Below are 16,364 nucleotides of genomic sequence, written 5' to 3'. Positions count from 1 at the left end.
GGCTGTTGGTTTGTGTGCCGTTATGAGTCCTAGGGGTCGCAGTAGTCTGGCAGTCAGTTCCGAGATGCTCCTGATGTATGGTAGTGTGGCTAGTCCTTTTGGTACGACACACTGAAACTGACAACCGGAAGCGGCAGGGACAGACCACTATAAACACCGGAGGAAACATCAAAGAAGCTCTTCGCAGGAGGCTCCCAAGCACTGATGATGTCGCCTAGCCAGGGGACGAAACGTTTGAAACAAAAACTTCCAGCTCGGCGAACAGAACCACAACAACTTTCAGAACTCCTAAATATTGGGTGTATTTGATCAGACAAGCTAGCATGACAGAGTTATCTTTGCCTCTTGCCAGATGGACTTCTGGGAGGGTGTCAATATTGTACTCATTTATTCTATCCTAGAATGGAGAGGAGAAAGGGCATTTGATAACTTGTATTACTCATTTTCTCAAGCCTAAACTATCAAATACCAAAGTTACTTCAAGGAGAAAGTGAGGTCTGCAGATGCTGGAGATCAAAGTTGAAACTTTGCACTGACCTTTACACCGCTGAGGCCAAACGCCAGCTCGCAGATACCTCCTCCTACCGTCCCCTTGACCATGACCCCACCCCCCACCACCAAACCATCATCTCCCAGACCATCCATAACCTCATCACCTCAGGGGACCTCCCATCCACCGCCTCCAACCTCATAGTCCCACAACCCCGCACCGCCCGTTTCTACCTCCTGCCCAAAATCCACAAACCTGACTGCCCCAGACGACCCATCGTCTCAGCCTGCTCCTGCCCAACCGAACTCATCTCGGCATACCTCGACACGGTCCTGTCCCCATTAGTCCAAGAACTCCCCACCTACGTTCGTGACACCACCCACGCCCTCCACCTCCTCCAGGATTTCCGCTTCCCCGGTCCCCAACGCCTCAGCTTCACCATGGACATCCAGTCCCTGTACACCTCCATCCCCCATCACGAAGGACTCAAAGCACTCCGCTTCTTCCTTTCCCGCCGTACCACCCAGTACCCTTCCACCGACACCCTCCTTCGACTGACCGAACTGGTCCTCACCCTGAACAACTTTTCTTTCCAATCCTCCCACTTTCTCCAAACAAAAGGAGTAGCCATGGGCACCCGCATGGGCCCCAGCTATGCCTGCCTCTTCGTAGGGTATGTGGAACAATCCATCTTCCACAACTACACTGGCCCCACCCCCCATCTTTTCCTTCGCTACATTGATGACTGTATCGGCGCTACCTCGTGCTCCCACGAGGAGGTTGAACAGTTCATCCACTACACTAACACCTTCCACCCCGACCTCAAATTCACCTGGACAGTCTCGGACTCCTCCCTCCCCTTCCTAGACCTTTCTGTTTCTATCTCAGGCGACCGAATCAACACGGACATCTACTACAAACCAACCGACTCCCACAGCTACCTGGACTACACCTCCTCCCATCCTGCCCCCTGTAAAAACGCCATCCCATTCTCCCAATTCCTTCGTCTCCGCCGCATCTGCTCCCAGGAGGACCAGTTCAAAATACGTACAACACAGATGGCCTCCTTCTTCAAGGACCGCAATTTCCCCCCCGACGTGGTCGACGGTGCCCTCCACCGCATCTCCTCCACTTCCCGCTCCTCCGCCCTTGAGCCCCGCCCCTCCAACCGCCACCAGGACAGAACCCCACTGGTCCTCACCTACCACCCCACCAATCTCCATGTACAGCGCATCATCCGCCGTCACTTCTGCCACCTCCAAACAGACCCCAGCACCAAGGATATATTTCCCTCCCCTCCCCTATCAGCTTTCCGTAGAGACCACTCCCTCCCCGACTCCCTTGTCAGATCCACACCCCCCACCGACCCAACCTCCACTCCCGGCACCTTCCCTTGCAACCGCAGGAGGTGCAACACCTGCGCCCACACCTCCCCCCTCACTTCTCTCCAAGGCCCCAGAGGAAACTTCCATATCCGCCACAGATTCACCTGCACCTCCACCCACATCATCTACTGCATCCGCTGCAGCCGGTGTGGCCTCCTCTATATTGGGGAAACAGGCCGCCTACTTGCGGAGCGATTCAGAGAGCACCTCTGGGCCACCCGGACGAACCAACCCAACCAACCTGTAGCACAGCATTTCAACTCCCCCTCCCACTCCACCGAGGATATGCAGGTCATTGGACTCATCCACCGCCAAACCACAACAACCCGACGGTCGGAGGAGGAGCGTCTTATCTTCCGACTGGGAACCCTCCAACCGCAGGGGATGAACTTGGACTTCACCAGTTTCTTCATCCCCCCTCCCCCCACCTTGTCTCAGCCGGATCCCTCCAGCCCGGCACCGCCTTCCTGACCTGCAGTCTTCTTCTTGACCTCTCCGCCTCCATCCTACTCCGACCTATCACCCTCACCTTGACCTCTTTCCACCTATCACATTTCCAACGCCCCTCCTCCAAGTCCCTCCTCCCTACCTTTTATCTTCTCCTGCTGAACACTCTCTGCTCATTCCTGAAGAAGGGCCTGTGCCCGAAACGTCGAATCTCCTGTTCCCTGGATGCTGCCTGACCTGCTGTGCTGTTCCAGCAATAAAGTTTCAACCAAAGTTACTTCAACCAAGCACAACTTTTAAAGACCCCTCCTACCTATTCAGAAAATTAGTCTTAAAATGAGTCTTTACATTTATGAGAAGGATAAATTGCTTTCTGCTGCAGTACATTTTTGAAATTCTCCTAATCTAGTTCAGATAATTCTTATTTTAATTCTTTTCTACACAGCAGCTTGGATTAGGTCTTTCATTATTTTGTGTATCATCACCTTGGCATTCTTTTAGGTGACTGTCCTTAACTTGGTTGATATAAGTACTCGCTATTATAATGATGGGTATTATAAAATTATAGTTAGCGTAATGTACAAAATAATGCTATCTGTGTACTTATCCATTCCCTTCACTTTCAGGCTATCAGAATGACGTGTAACGTGTAATATTATTTACTGTCATCTTGCAATAGACCTACTTAATTTATCGATCTTTTACTGACCATCTGTTCAATCTGTTTCACTGTCACTTAGTCACTTTATTGCTGAGGGTAATTCTGTCTTATTCAGACAGCTGCAAGATAAGTATGATTTGCCAGTCTGTAGTGGCTGGCTACACCAAAGCTTTACTTCTCTGGAAACAATATCCAGAAAAGATTTCATATGTAGCCAAATACAAGAAAAAGGCATATAGTGCAAATAGTTGACAGATTTTTCTGTGTTCTTGGACCAGAGGAAGAGTAATTTATGTCTTATTTTCTTCAAAGAACGCACACTTGAAATTAAAAATTTGCATGTCGATGATACAATACAAATTGTGGATTAGGTTGGGATTGTAAACCAAAAGAAGGTGACATAGGACAGGAATCCTAAGAAAAGGCTGCAGGTGGTCTTCAAGTAAGCAGTATGTTTTGTGCAGGACTGTAACATCTAGTTAAATTATTCTCAAGAGGGTTCCTGTCTTAACATTTCTACCCAGAAGGTCTCTAAGACCTAAAAAGGTTGAAAGCCCTGGCATATGTTATTGGATATGATTGTGCCTTTCCAGCCCAATAAAATCACAAGAAGGCCAAAGGTTCAAAAGCTGAAAAGTTCAAATCCCTCAACTATAGGCTACATTTTCCACAGAATTCTACATGCATTGGAACACCCATTATACATTAGCACGTAACCCTGTGAACAGAGAGGTGATCTGAATGATAAAGCTCACACAAGGTGCAAGCTTAGCATTAAAAGCTGACAGCAACCTGCTGAGCTTTGTGCAATATTGCAGCCTTTTTTTCTCTGACACTAGCAAAATACCATACATTGTGTCCTGTTGCCCATATGATTCCTGCCATGTCATGGCCATCTCCTGACAACCAGCTGTCAAAAGCCAATCACGTAGCTAACCTTGTGGGATACTGAAGCTCTCACCTAGAACTAAACAGATCAACCAGTTATAAAGCCTGGCTTGTAACTATGGACAAGTGTTTCACACTGCAGCTCTGTGACTAAATCACTGCTTCTGCAGAATAACTGAGAGGTTAAACAATATGACATGGACAACATTGGGGGATTTTTTTGCTGTTTTACAGTTGTGACTGGAAAGACAACATAACCTTTAAAACTTTGTTTTTAGGCTTAAGGAACAGGTTAAAGGTTATTTCAACAAGAGTTGAAGGAATGAGGCTAATTATTTTATGCCACTAGCGTTTTAAAAATTGCAAACTCAAACAAAGCACATTTCTGAATAAAATCATCCATGCTTCTTTCACAAGCAGGCCAAGTAATACCTGTTCCATTTGATGGTTTTATTCCCCTTTAGTAAAAGATATGTACAGTTTGTACAGATATAATAACCGAGAATGAAATGCAAGAGTATATTTCTTTCAAAAACCTGATCAGACTTTCAATTTAGAAACCTGGACATAGAGCTACTTTCTCAGTTCCCATATGAGCACAGCAGTAATCTCCTAGACAGCATGTCTGAGGCCTCTTGGCAAATCATGGCAATGTCATGTCTATTTGTACATGTATTTTATTGAAATATATCTTGTTTGTGGCTGGAAAATTGAGTTTGTTGCACGGACCTGAGGCAATGACTTTTCTCTTCATATCACCTCAATCTGAAAATGTGACTGCACATCCAGCGCTGAATGGTGAACAAGCTGTCAGACAATTTTGGAACAATGGAGGAATTGAGAGAGGTGGTGGGAGATAGAGCTGGGTGCTCTCAACTTACATCTGGAAGGTGATATGTTTTTAAATGAGAACATTTGTGGTTGACTCAAGATTGGAGGTGTACTCATTCCTCTGTGCCAATGCACTTGCTCACATTCCCACATTTCTATTCACTCCATATCCTAACATTATGTCATATCTGTCCTTTACAGTCAACCACAAATGTTCTCCATCCATCAAGTGACCACATGTCATTACTCCCACAAGGGAAGAAAAGCCAGGACACAATGTAGGGGTGGAAAACCTTCAACCATTTAACAACTGACAGTTGCTGGAGATCGGCAGAATCTGACCATACCTGGCCAATTAAGATAGGCTCTTTCCATCTAACTAGTGATAAAATTAAATATCAGACAGTCAGGTGACATACACTACTTATCCCTGTGAGCTTAAACCAATAGCAAACAAAATATAATAATGCATATAATAACATCTTCAACCATTCTTATCTTGACAATATATATATCAATTTCTTTTATCTCTCACAGAGCCTTCCTGCATACTGAAGGATTTAATCAAGATTACTGAACTCCAAAGCTCAATCCATTTGAGGAAGCCCCACTTCTTGATTTCTAGAGACCATGCACCAGCTCAGACACTTAAATCCCAGTGAAATTATTGATAGAGATCATTGAGTTTTCACACAATGTATCTTACTCCACTAGTGAACAAGAGCAAATAGTGGAGTATGGGATAGCAGTAAAGAGTTTGCATTGGAGGTTATATTCTGGTTAAAAAAAGAAAATACTCAATGAGCTGGAGCAGAGCATGTGCAGTATACCTCCATGCCTTTCAAGTATGCTGTGCACAGCTGTAATGGGATTGCAAGATCATGTGGGATTCTGTCGCAGGCCATTGTCATGATGTCTTCATTATCAATAGAATGACCAACTGGCTGGAGCATTAAACATGGCAATTGAGCATATACATAAAGAATTACAGCAAGAGCTTACAGGCTCTGGGATGTCACCTTAAATAAATTGAATGTTATTCCATTCTTACCCCTTTAATGTTTCATATTTCTACATTAACATGTTCCATAGTATGATGGTCATGTGTAGAAAATTGTACCTAAGCCTGTGGAGGGCAATGATGAAAGAGAACATTTTTCGTCTATTTCCTCTGCCCACAAACCCCACACTACACCCTCCTCCCCAACAGTGTCTCACATGCAATCCAATATCCTAATAGCTGACTCTGCCCATGCACAGATGTGGATAGAACAGTCTTTTCCTAAGGGGCTTCAAAGCTTAGTGAATGTTGAGAGAAATGGAATGGTCAGAGTAGTGATGGACGCAACTTGCTTTCACCTCTCCTACAGCCACAGAGCTTATGTATTGTAGAAACACAAAGAAAACCAGAGCAAGTAGTCAAGACAATGTTATATACCTGGGCACCTTATATGTTCTATATGATTAATTCCAGCTTTTGTAGACTGCTAACTGTGAGATGCTGCAGATGTCTTCACTAGTGCCCTATAAGAGTCCAAAGGAAGATAATTAAGAGTCATGGAGACTTTGACAGCCACTGGTAAAAATGTGGCCTTCAGGTCAAACATGGCCTTGATCCAGGTGAGTTGCAAATGACCTTTAACACCTCATGTGAGACCTCGAGCCTCCTGTGAGACTGGTGTTCAGATTTGTTGATGAATTTTATTCTCTGCCTTTAGAAACCATATTCTAGGTATACCCTCCAGTCAGCTCTATTTCTCTACTGCATCCCTTTCTCCTGTGAGCTGCAGGTCTAAAGGAGGAGGCTTTTGCTACCAACATTTCTGCTGATACTATCCATCTTGTTCTTCAGGCAATATCCTAACTAAAGCAGTATAAGTTACTCATGTTGATCTGATACATCAAAGCTTCAAAGTGAAGATCATATCTGCAAACTGTCACAGCGAAAATGACATCCTCAAAGTGTATTGGGTAATCTGTCAGCATAAGTGCTTGAACAAGGCTTTCTCACTAGTAGGTAAAAAAAAGTCAGGATTGATCAAAACCTTTCCTTGATATGGCTAGATCGCAACTTCCCTTCCCGCGTGGTTGACAATGCCCTCCAGCGCATCTGCTCCACTTCACGCACTGCCCCCTTGAACCACACTCTCCCAACGCAACAAGGTCCTCACCTTCAACCTCACCAACCTCTGCATACAACACATCATCCTCCGCCATTTCTGTCACCTCCAGACGGACCCCATCATCAGAGATATATTTCCCTCCCCACCCTTGTCAGCATTCCAGAGAGAGACCATTCTCTCTGCGATTCCCTCATCAGGTCCATGCCCCCCACCAGCCCACACCTGGCACCTTTCTCTGCCACCGCAGGAAGTGCAAACCCTGCACCCACACCACTCCCTTCACCTCCATCCAAGGCCCCAAGGGATCCTTCCACATCTATCAGAAATATACCTGTATGTCTACCAATGTCATCTACTGCATCCATTGCACCCGCTGTGGTCTCCTCTACATCAGGGAGTCAGGATGCCTTCTTGCGGATCATTTCAGAGAACATCTCTGGGATACCCGCACTCACTAACCCCACCGCCCTGTGGCTGAACACTTCAACTCCCTCCAACCCACTCCATCAAGAACATGCAGAACCTGGGCCTCCTCCACAGCCAAACTGTTACCACCTGACACTTGGACGAGGAACACCTCATATTCTGTCTTGGGACACTGCAACCACATGGGATAAATGTGGATTTCAACAGCTTCCCCATTTCCTCTCCCCCCACATTATCCCAGTGCCAAGCCTCCAACTCAGCACCGCCCTCCGGACCTGTTCATCACTCCCCCTGCTAACATATCACATCCCCCTCACCTTCATCCACCTATTGATTTCCCAGCTACCTCTTCCTAACCCCACCTCCCTCCCATTTATCCCTCAGCCCCGACCCACAAGCCTCATTCCTGATGAAGGGTTTTTGCCGAAATGTGGATTCTCCTGCTTCTAGGAAGCTGCCTGACCTGCTGTATTTTTCCAGTACCACATTCTCAACTGATCTCCAGCATCTTTAGTCCTCAATTTCTCCTCCTAAATTGCTGCTGCCCTAGCTTGTGTTAAGTCTCAGGAAGCCCAAGAAACTTGCAAATCCAAACTTAATGTTAGAAATCCGTGCCAACATTGCTCTGATTTAAAAGTTTGTTCAAGTTAAGTAGCAGCTCACCTCTCCTGAGAGAAAAACTCATACACAGCCTAACATGCTGTTAATGAAGGCTGGAAATTGGTGGTCTGCTTTGCTTTCCAACGTGTTGTCAATTTTACTGGTTTTAACTCCTCACCCATTTCTAAACCCACATGCTGTGAATTGTTAACAATCCATTAAACTATCATTAAAGATGTTCATAATTTGCTGGTTAACCAGCTGTTTTATGGCTGCTTTCGCAGTTCCTTTAATGATTAACTGAATTTAGTTTGTTGTATCGTAGCTGTGATTGTCTATCCCCTAGTAATTTGAATTCTTCTAATGGAAATCAACTATAAGCGAAACTACACAATTATTCAAACATTATCTGGACAGTATTTTTTTTTTGAAATCTATTTTATTCTTTTAATTACAGCTTTAAAATTGACAATATGAATAAGTGGTAAAATTTCAACAACTTTTTTTTTATTTGCACTATCAATAAATCCCTCAATTGCCACAATTTTTTTAAAATTGAAAATCCTGAATTTTTTTATACTTAAGGTTTTGTCAATAGTCCTGCCATGTAAATTCATATTTCAATAATTATGCTATTATGCATGTCAAATCACTTGTAACTTTGGAAAAGTGGCTTGATATGTATAGCATTGGCCTGCAGTATTTTACTGCATGAAATAGTTGATTAATATTGTTCAGGAATACAACTACCCTCGAGCCTAAGTAATAGATATAGCCCAACGTAATAGGTTATCCAATGTGAGGCATCTAGTGATTTGTCAAAGAAATTCTGGCAAATAAAAAGAGTAAAAGTAAAAATGGTAGCTATTCTGAAAAACAACATTCAAAATAACTTGTATTGAATGTCGATTTAAAACTGTTTGGAATTCTCCTCTATTTCTTCATTCAAGCAGCCAGTTGTCTAAGACAACCTGATCTTCAGAGCACAGACAAGAGCTATAAATAAAAGCTAGCTTTAAACCCAACATTGTCCCAATTGTGCATTAGTTTCCTTCCGAACAAACTCATGAACTATGAAAACTACTTTTGTGGTCATTTATGAACCATTCAAAGTTTATTTGGTGTACCTTTTTTTCTTCCAATGATAAGAAGTGAAAGCTGGTGTCATGTATGCTAAAATCAATGCTGTTTTTTCTTTGGCAAGTGTAAGATGCATCACTCTAGCCAATGCTATCAGAATTACAATGAAGGGATATGTGTTTCGGACCTGCCATATAGGGTTTCTACAGGGCCAATCCAATAGGATAAGTTAAACTTTGCGTGGACTCACTTTGCGTGGACTCACTTTGCGAGAACCATAAAGTGGAATCACAGAATTACATTCAATTATAAAAAAAAAATGTTAGGAGATAAACCCACTTGAATATTCTTCACTTCCAAAATTAAACTTACAGCCTAAGTAAACTTGTCACCAAGTGACATTTTTTTTCTTCAAGCACAAAAACTATATTATAAGCTACTGCCCTTCATTAAATTATAATAGATATGTAAATAGGTGCAGCATGCTAAGCCGGAGTTTAAGTTAAATAAGGCCTTGGCTAGAGCCACATCTGAAATATTGCATTTAGCTAAGAGCTTTCAATCAGGAAATGCATTATAGCCTTGAAAAGGCTGCAGCATGAATCCAACAAAATGATTCAGAAATTACCAATGTTAGATAGAAACAGGTTAAGTAACCTTTGAAATGATTGGAGTATGGTCTTCCTCGGATCTTTACAATCATTTGGTAAGGCAGGAGGAACTATTTCATCTATTGAGAAAATCCAAATGAACGTGACACACACTTGTGTCAATCCAATCAGGACTGAAATTAGAAATGGCTTATTTTTGCACAAAGAGTAGTAACCTGCATCCCTCTTAAATCTGTAAATACTGGACCAACTAATCTTCAAAACTGATATTTCTTCTTCCATATGCTTTGATATCCTTACAACCAAAATTGAAGAATTTGGAATGAGATACACATCTGCCTTGATCTAACTAAATAGTGGAGCAGGCCAAAGTATTACCTCCTTCCATTTCTGATGCAACAATTTTGTTTTCAAAAAGTAGTTTACCTAATAAGTTAGTGAAACCCGAAATTGCATATTTTTGGTATAGATAAGTGAAGTTTCACTTCAGACCATGCATTTTTCTGTGCAGTTCAATTTGTTTGCATCTTTAGACATGTCAGTGCTGAGTTAGCTCATGTGGTTAATCAGTTGAGATTATATATTGATATTTATATTTCCGTTGGAGATCAAGATACTGCAAACTGTATAGTTACTGGACAACATTTGGCTCGAAAGCAACACATGAAGCCCTTAAATATAACTCCTTCCACAACTAATTTAACAATTGTCTGGAAAACATATTTTATCCTATGCAATGAATGGAGAGAGTATATGTTTGGGGGAAAAGAACAACCAATTTGAAGTTAACACAAACTTCACTTTGGCTTAATACTTATATACTGAATAATAAAACATGAAAACTGTTTGAAATCACCTAGACTTTGGCTGCAACAGCACCACCTATTGCATGAAGGCACTATTTACAGACTACATGAACAGAATCAAAATCTAAACTTATTTTAAAAAGCCCAGTTTATTTTACATACTGAACTACACTTAGAGAGCTTCCAAATGATTCCGCTATGCATAAGCAAATACAGATCTCCATTCCAAAGTTAGAATTCTGTAGAAAACTGGAACTACAGTTGATTAATGTTCACTTCTACTTAAAAAAGGTGAAGATTTACTTTGTGTAATGCTAAAATTCACTTGCAGGCAAGTTTGAAGTTCATGTTGAAAAGAACTGTTAATGGTAATTTACTGGTAGGATTGCTTCAATGCTAGCTATTTTAATAGAAAACTAGAAGAAACATACTCAAGTGTCCAGCAACTTATTGGAGATAGTCAATCTGTCATAATCAGATTGAGTAGCAGTGTACAGAATGATAAGAATGCATAAATGGAATGGTGCACTTGCAAAATAAGTAAACGCAGGTGAATGTCTGCAGAGAAAACCTTCATTTCATTGACACACAACATATGTACAAAAAGTGAACTTTAATTGAAATGCTTGTATAAAAAAATATGTTCTCCATCCATCATTTATTTCACACAGCTAAATTGGAAAAAACTCCCAAATCCAAGCTGCATAAATGCAACTAGATCTAGTGCACAAAACACAGCTATTGAAATAAATTAAAAAAGGTTGACTGCCACTCTACCTTCCTAAAGCCAATGATGGAGACTGTACAACTTCAATAATTTAAAACCTTTCAAACTGTATTACTTTACACTAATACAAACAGCCATGAAGAACCTTGGTTAAATGCCAAAGTCAGGAAAATAAAATCCATCTATTGCCCTTTTAAAAGAATAGCTTTTGGACAAGCTTCCATTCACCTTCCACTAGCATGACAATTCACTGAAACCTGCACAGTATGTTAAATATGCAGAAAAAGGAAACAGGAATGCAGAAATACACCATTGACAAACCAAACAAGTGTCATGGAAGCAGAACAGCAGTGTTGGAAACTTCTGAAATAAATTAAACAAATAAATAGCCACATGAAATCTGTGGACAGTCTAACTTTTCAGAATACAAATAAATAAAAACCAGATTATAATACATAATGAAACAATTTACATTTCATACAATATACAGTCTGGAAAGTGTCCTTGAATTGCATTGATTGTGCATACAACCATGCCCCGACATGCCTTGGCCACATAAATGAAACTCGCAGGTTGATGGAAGAGGAGAGAGACTCAAAAGGGCCTTCTGCCTAGTGGTTGATGACTATTGGAAAAAAAAAGAGAAAAACCAACATTGCTGACAGACCAGGTTCTTGGCATCCCCATACACACTTTTAGTTGTGCAGACTGAAGTATTCTGAGCAAAGATAGAAGGAGAATAGAGTGTGTTCAAGTATTCCATCACCAGTGAATTAAAGCAGCTTTCAAAAGGCACTCAGAAAGCAAAGAACATTTAGTACAGGCTCTATGAGAGCAGAGTTTGCATTGTTTGGAGGTCACTTTTTGCTTAAAAAAGGTCACTCATTGCCAAGTACTGGCCTGCTTCTCCCAAACTCTAATGTTCCCAACAGAAAACAAAATAATTAGTTCAGAGCAGTAACCAGCAGTCAGATTCCACCCACCACCCCCCCCCAACCCCATTGGTCTGGATGTCAAATCAACTATCATTCCCCTCCCACATCAAGCTGGTGGCACCAGCACAGGGTCCTTTAGTGTACAGCACTCCTCCGGCTGCGAGGCATTTTGATAATTCACAGACTCTCCTTGCTTGAACTTGTGCTCGAGTGCTCATGGCCTAGGCTTAACAGCCTGATGTCGCAGTCTTCAGTTTTAACCACTTCTGCCTTTCGCATCCATGGATGGTCAAAGATCTGTTCAAGCATTGGTCTCTCAGAAGGCCTCAGAGCAAGGCACCATTTGATCAAATGTTGACATTCTGTTGAAGGGTGGGAAAAAAAAGGCACAAAATGAGCCAAGTTTTTAAAAAAGCTAAACTCCAGATTACATGTCCCTCAAAAAAAAACAACTATAAAGTGTGCAGGCACACTGGATTTAAAAAAAAAGACTGATTTTATCAAGCACCACTCACCAGAAGAAATTCTCCTCCTGAAGTACACTTGGCCACGCAAAATTTCTTCATCCTGCTCGAAGGGGATATCCCCGCACACCATGTCATACAGCAGCACTCCCAAAGACCACACAGTGGCTGATCTGCCGTGGTATCGATGGTAACGAATCCATTCAGGAGGGCTGTACACTCTTGTGCCTGGAAAGAACCAAAATCTAATTCAAAACGGATGTCAACCCAGAAGCACTTGGAAAAGCTAATTACATGCTCGAAGTTCAACGCAATTTAGTTCAAAACATGATCTTCAAAAGAAAAGGCAGTCTGAATGCTTCACCGATCAATTCCCTGCATTAAGCCAGTCAGCTGACTCTTTTGTTTACAAACGTAAGGTAGCCCTGACACGGTAGCAATCCACAGGCGAGGGAGGGTGTAGCGGAGAATCCACTAACCCAGAGTAGACGAAGGAACAAGGTTTTATTTTAAAAACGTGTAAGAGAGAAGAAAAATGCAAAACAAAAAAAGAAGAGAATTTTGCAGTTCAGTGACAATAGGAAAATCTGCCTAGAACCGACAGGGTGAAGGCACAGGGTACACTTATCGAGCATTGAATTGCAGAGTGCGTAGCTGGCCACAGAGCGACTGGGCGGGGCGGTGCAATAAAACAACATAGCAACGTATTAAATAGAAGGTCTCGAGTTTCACAACAAGGTGGACGAGGAAGCATCGTACAGCTCCCACAGACCTTGGCTACAGTACGGTACGGCTGCAGAGCTATCGGTACGGCAGACTAAGGTCAACTAGATCCACCCACTCCCCCTCAAATAAAAACTGGCGGCGCAAAAAAAACAGAACGATTGTTCAGAAAAAAAAATCAAAATGCATCATCACCGCCCACCAAGTCATTCCAAATCAGCAATGGAAGTCAAAGAAAAATTCTCAAAAATAATGGCACAGGGTCGAAATGACCTCTGATAAGCGAGAGGGACGGTGTTTCATAACAGACTACCATAAGCGGGCTAGGTTTCACTAACTGTTAAGAATACACAGAAGAACTGGTTTCGAGCAGCCCCTAATGGTGCATTACCGTCAAAATCGGTGTAGACCGTGTCCTTGAGCAGCGCCCCCGAGCCAAAGTCGATGAGTTTGAGCTCCCCGGAGCGAAGATCCACCAGCAGATTTTCGTCTTTGATATCCCGGTGAATCACTCCGCAGTTATAGCAGTGTCGGACCGCCTCCAGGACCTGTCTGAAAAAGACCCGGGCCAGCTCCTCCTCCAGGGCCCCCTTCTCAGTGATAAAATCAAACAGATCTTTGACCAGCTCCGGCCGCTCCATGATCAGCAAGAAGCCGTCCCCTCGCTCGTACCAATCCAGCATTTTAATCACCCCTCGGAATCCTCCAGCCACCTTCTTAAGGAGCACAATCTCCAGAGGCACCAGATTGCCATTCTACAAAAATAAAAAAAAACGGGGGCGGGAGGGAAGAAAGAAAAATCGAAGAAGCAAAATATGCGTTAATGCCGCTTGTAAAATCGCAGGGAGAAATTAAAAAAACTAAGCAACCCACACACAACCCCCACATGCGAAATATTACAGCGTGTCCTAGTGTCATTACAGGGAAAAATGTCAGTGCTCTCATTAAAGTACTCCATGTACCACTACAAACACTCCTTCAAACTTGGCTCACTATTTCCAACATTTGCCTCTTTGATCTGCTGTTAAGAGTTGGCAGCAAGGCGATCTCTCAAGATGGAAATTGATGGATCCCGCCGCCCCCAAACACAAGGGCTGTCGGAGTTTAATTTACAATCGCCTCGCATTTAATAGATTGAAGGAACGTTCGCATTGAGTCAGGCATAAGTCGGGATAGAGTGATCGATTGCAAAGTATCATATACTTAAATCGCAGCGTACGAACGATGCGCTGGAACCCCTCCCCCCGTTAAATGTAAACACAGATTGGACAAAACGCGTTGTACAGTACTTACCAGTGAGCCCCACTCGGTCACTCGCTCTTTGGCTACATGTTTGACAGCGACCTAAAGACAAAAAAAGACGCCCCAGAAATAGGAGTTAGTTGGTGGGTGATGAAGTGGGGAGGGATTGTCATTTAAACAAATGTCGAGGATGCACTATACAGAATTTGGAGACAGAGACACACACACTCACCGGGAGCCCATCACTGAGACGTACGCCACTGTAGACGGTGCCGAAACCTCCACTGCCAAGCACTGCCCCGATCTGATAGACTTTCTCAAAAGACTCCCGCTCCTTCACTGCAGAGGGAAGAAAATGTTTTACTATCAGCGAGAAGGGGCGGGGGGGGGGGGGTGGAACCCGCACTCAACTATTTTAAAATGGATCGAAATACATAAACCAAACTCGTAGAAACCACCGACACAACACAGAAGAAAACATCAAGATGCTCTCCGAACGCCGTTACTGAAATGCACCATTCTCTCCCCCCCCCCCCAATTATAAACATATTTCCTTTAAAAATGAATCACATAAGGGCAACCAAAGCTCCTTTACCTTGCTGCAACTGGATTTTAACCGGCAAGTCCATGCTGGCGGGGCTGCAGATGTGAGCAAACGATCCGATCTTCTTAGAGAGCAGCATCGCCAAGTGGAATCCCCGCCGTCCAAAATACCCTTATCCGCCTTCGCTGGGGGGGGGGGTTTAAACACCAGACACGGGGGTACAAAAACAAAATGCTCAAAAAAGAAATGCTGCAGCGAGGGGTGGAAAAAAAAGGACAAAAACGCCCAGCAGTTCTACCGTCTGAAGGGATATTTTTCGGGAGAGAAAAAAAAATCGCTGCAAAGTGAGTAAATCCCGATGTCAAATGTGTTTGTGTGTGTTTACGGTCTCCTTCAGTCTCCCCGCACACACACACTCACTCTCGCTGTGTCGGTGTCCGGCTGCACTTGGTGAAAGTCAGAAGCTGCTGCCGCCGCTCGGTCCGGGGGAAGAGTGGGTCTTCCCTCTGCGACTCTCGGAGCTGCTCCTCCAAATGGAGAAAGGGTGGCGGGGGGGGGTCCTCTCCCGGAGCCGGGGTCTCTCCCGGAGCCGGCTGGTGGAGGGTGAGCTCGGTATCTCCAGGAGCTGCTGGATCAGGCTCTGTCCCGGAGCTACTCTGGGTTAAGGGTAGGTCTGGATGTCCCACAGCTCGGCTCTCTCTCGGGGTGTGTGTATATATATATATGTTGCTGCAGGAGCTGGGTGTTCTCTCTCTCTCTGACACCGTGCTCCTATCGCCGCCTTTTCCAATCGAAATGAGGACAGACCTCTCGCTCCCCCTCCTATAGAGAGAAGCGGCGGAGGCGGATCGCCGGCACTGAGGAATCAATCCGCTGCATTACAAACCCTCAGTTGTCTCCTCGGAGGAGGGGTGGGCGGGAATGGAGACGGTGCAATGCAGCATGGCCGCCCACCCCCTCACTCTCTCCCTCCCCCCGCCCCCCTCTCTGGGCGGATCCCGCCGCGCACTCTTTCTTGGTAGTACGAGACGTCGGCAGGACACGGCTGTCTGAAGACGCTGCTCCGCGGCCCTGAATCGGGAATGAGACCGGGAAGCCGGCTCATTTGCATAGCTGGGGGGGCGCCGTCCAATCGGCGCCGGCCCTCCCCGCCCCCCGGCCAATGGCCACTGGGGGGTGATTTGAATGTGGCCAATGGGAGGCGCCGGGGGCGGCTGTCAATCAGCGAGCACAGAAGAGCCCGGAGAGATCCGGCTGTTGGCGGGAAACGCAGGGTTCTTGTCATTTGTTTCATGTTGTATGCATCTGTGTGTATGTCTCACTTACTCACCATTCCCGCCCGAATGCTTTCATCTTCCTTCCCCACCCACCACCTCACTAT

The 16,364-nt window shown here is 44.2% G+C and overlaps 1 protein-coding gene across 1 annotated transcript; it reads right to left on the bottom strand.

The window, feature by feature from the left end:
* Window positions 1–10,946: 10,946 nt before the first annotated feature.
* Window positions 10,947–15,922, bottom strand: LOC122561701 (serine/threonine-protein kinase pim-3-like). Its single transcript, XM_043713728.2, has 6 exons — window positions 15,035–15,922; window positions 14,672–14,778; window positions 14,491–14,541; window positions 13,589–13,952; window positions 12,526–12,702; window positions 10,947–12,372 (listed from the first exon to the last, which is right to left on the bottom strand). The coding sequence occupies exons 1-6, from the start codon at window positions 15,120–15,122 to the stop codon at window positions 12,188–12,190; spliced, it is 972 nt and encodes a 323-aa protein (XP_043569663.1). The 5' UTR covers window positions 15,123–15,922; the 3' UTR covers window positions 10,947–12,187.
* Window positions 15,923–16,364: the final 442 nt, after the last annotated feature.

The sequence above is a fragment of the Chiloscyllium plagiosum genome, unplaced genomic scaffold (genome assembly GCF_037043375.1).
Source record: "Chiloscyllium plagiosum isolate Xiang-an unplaced genomic scaffold, Cpla_swu_hap1 HiC_scaffold_23, whole genome shotgun sequence".
Lineage (NCBI taxonomy): Eukaryota > Metazoa > Chordata > Chondrichthyes > Orectolobiformes > Hemiscylliidae > Chiloscyllium > Chiloscyllium plagiosum.
The sequence above is the reverse complement of the archived record's forward strand: the minus strand, read 5'-3'. Positions and strand labels throughout refer to the sequence as shown.

What these genes read in the sequence shown, in the direction of transcription:
- LOC122561701 (XM_043713728.2), bottom strand. Translation starts at nt 15,122, where the DNA reads ATGCTGCTCTCTAAGAAGATCGGATCGTTTGCTCACATCTGCAGCCCC. An exon ending in TGACCGAGTGGGGCTCACTG is followed by an intron (nt 13,953 to 14,490) that starts GTAAGTACTGTA and finishes TTATTTTTGTAG; the next exon opens with AATGGCAATCTGGTGCCTCT. An exon ending in GGTCTACACCGATTTTGACG is followed by an intron (nt 12,703 to 13,588) that starts GTAATGCACCAT and finishes GGTTCTTTCCAG; the next exon opens with GCACAAGAGTGTACAGCCCT.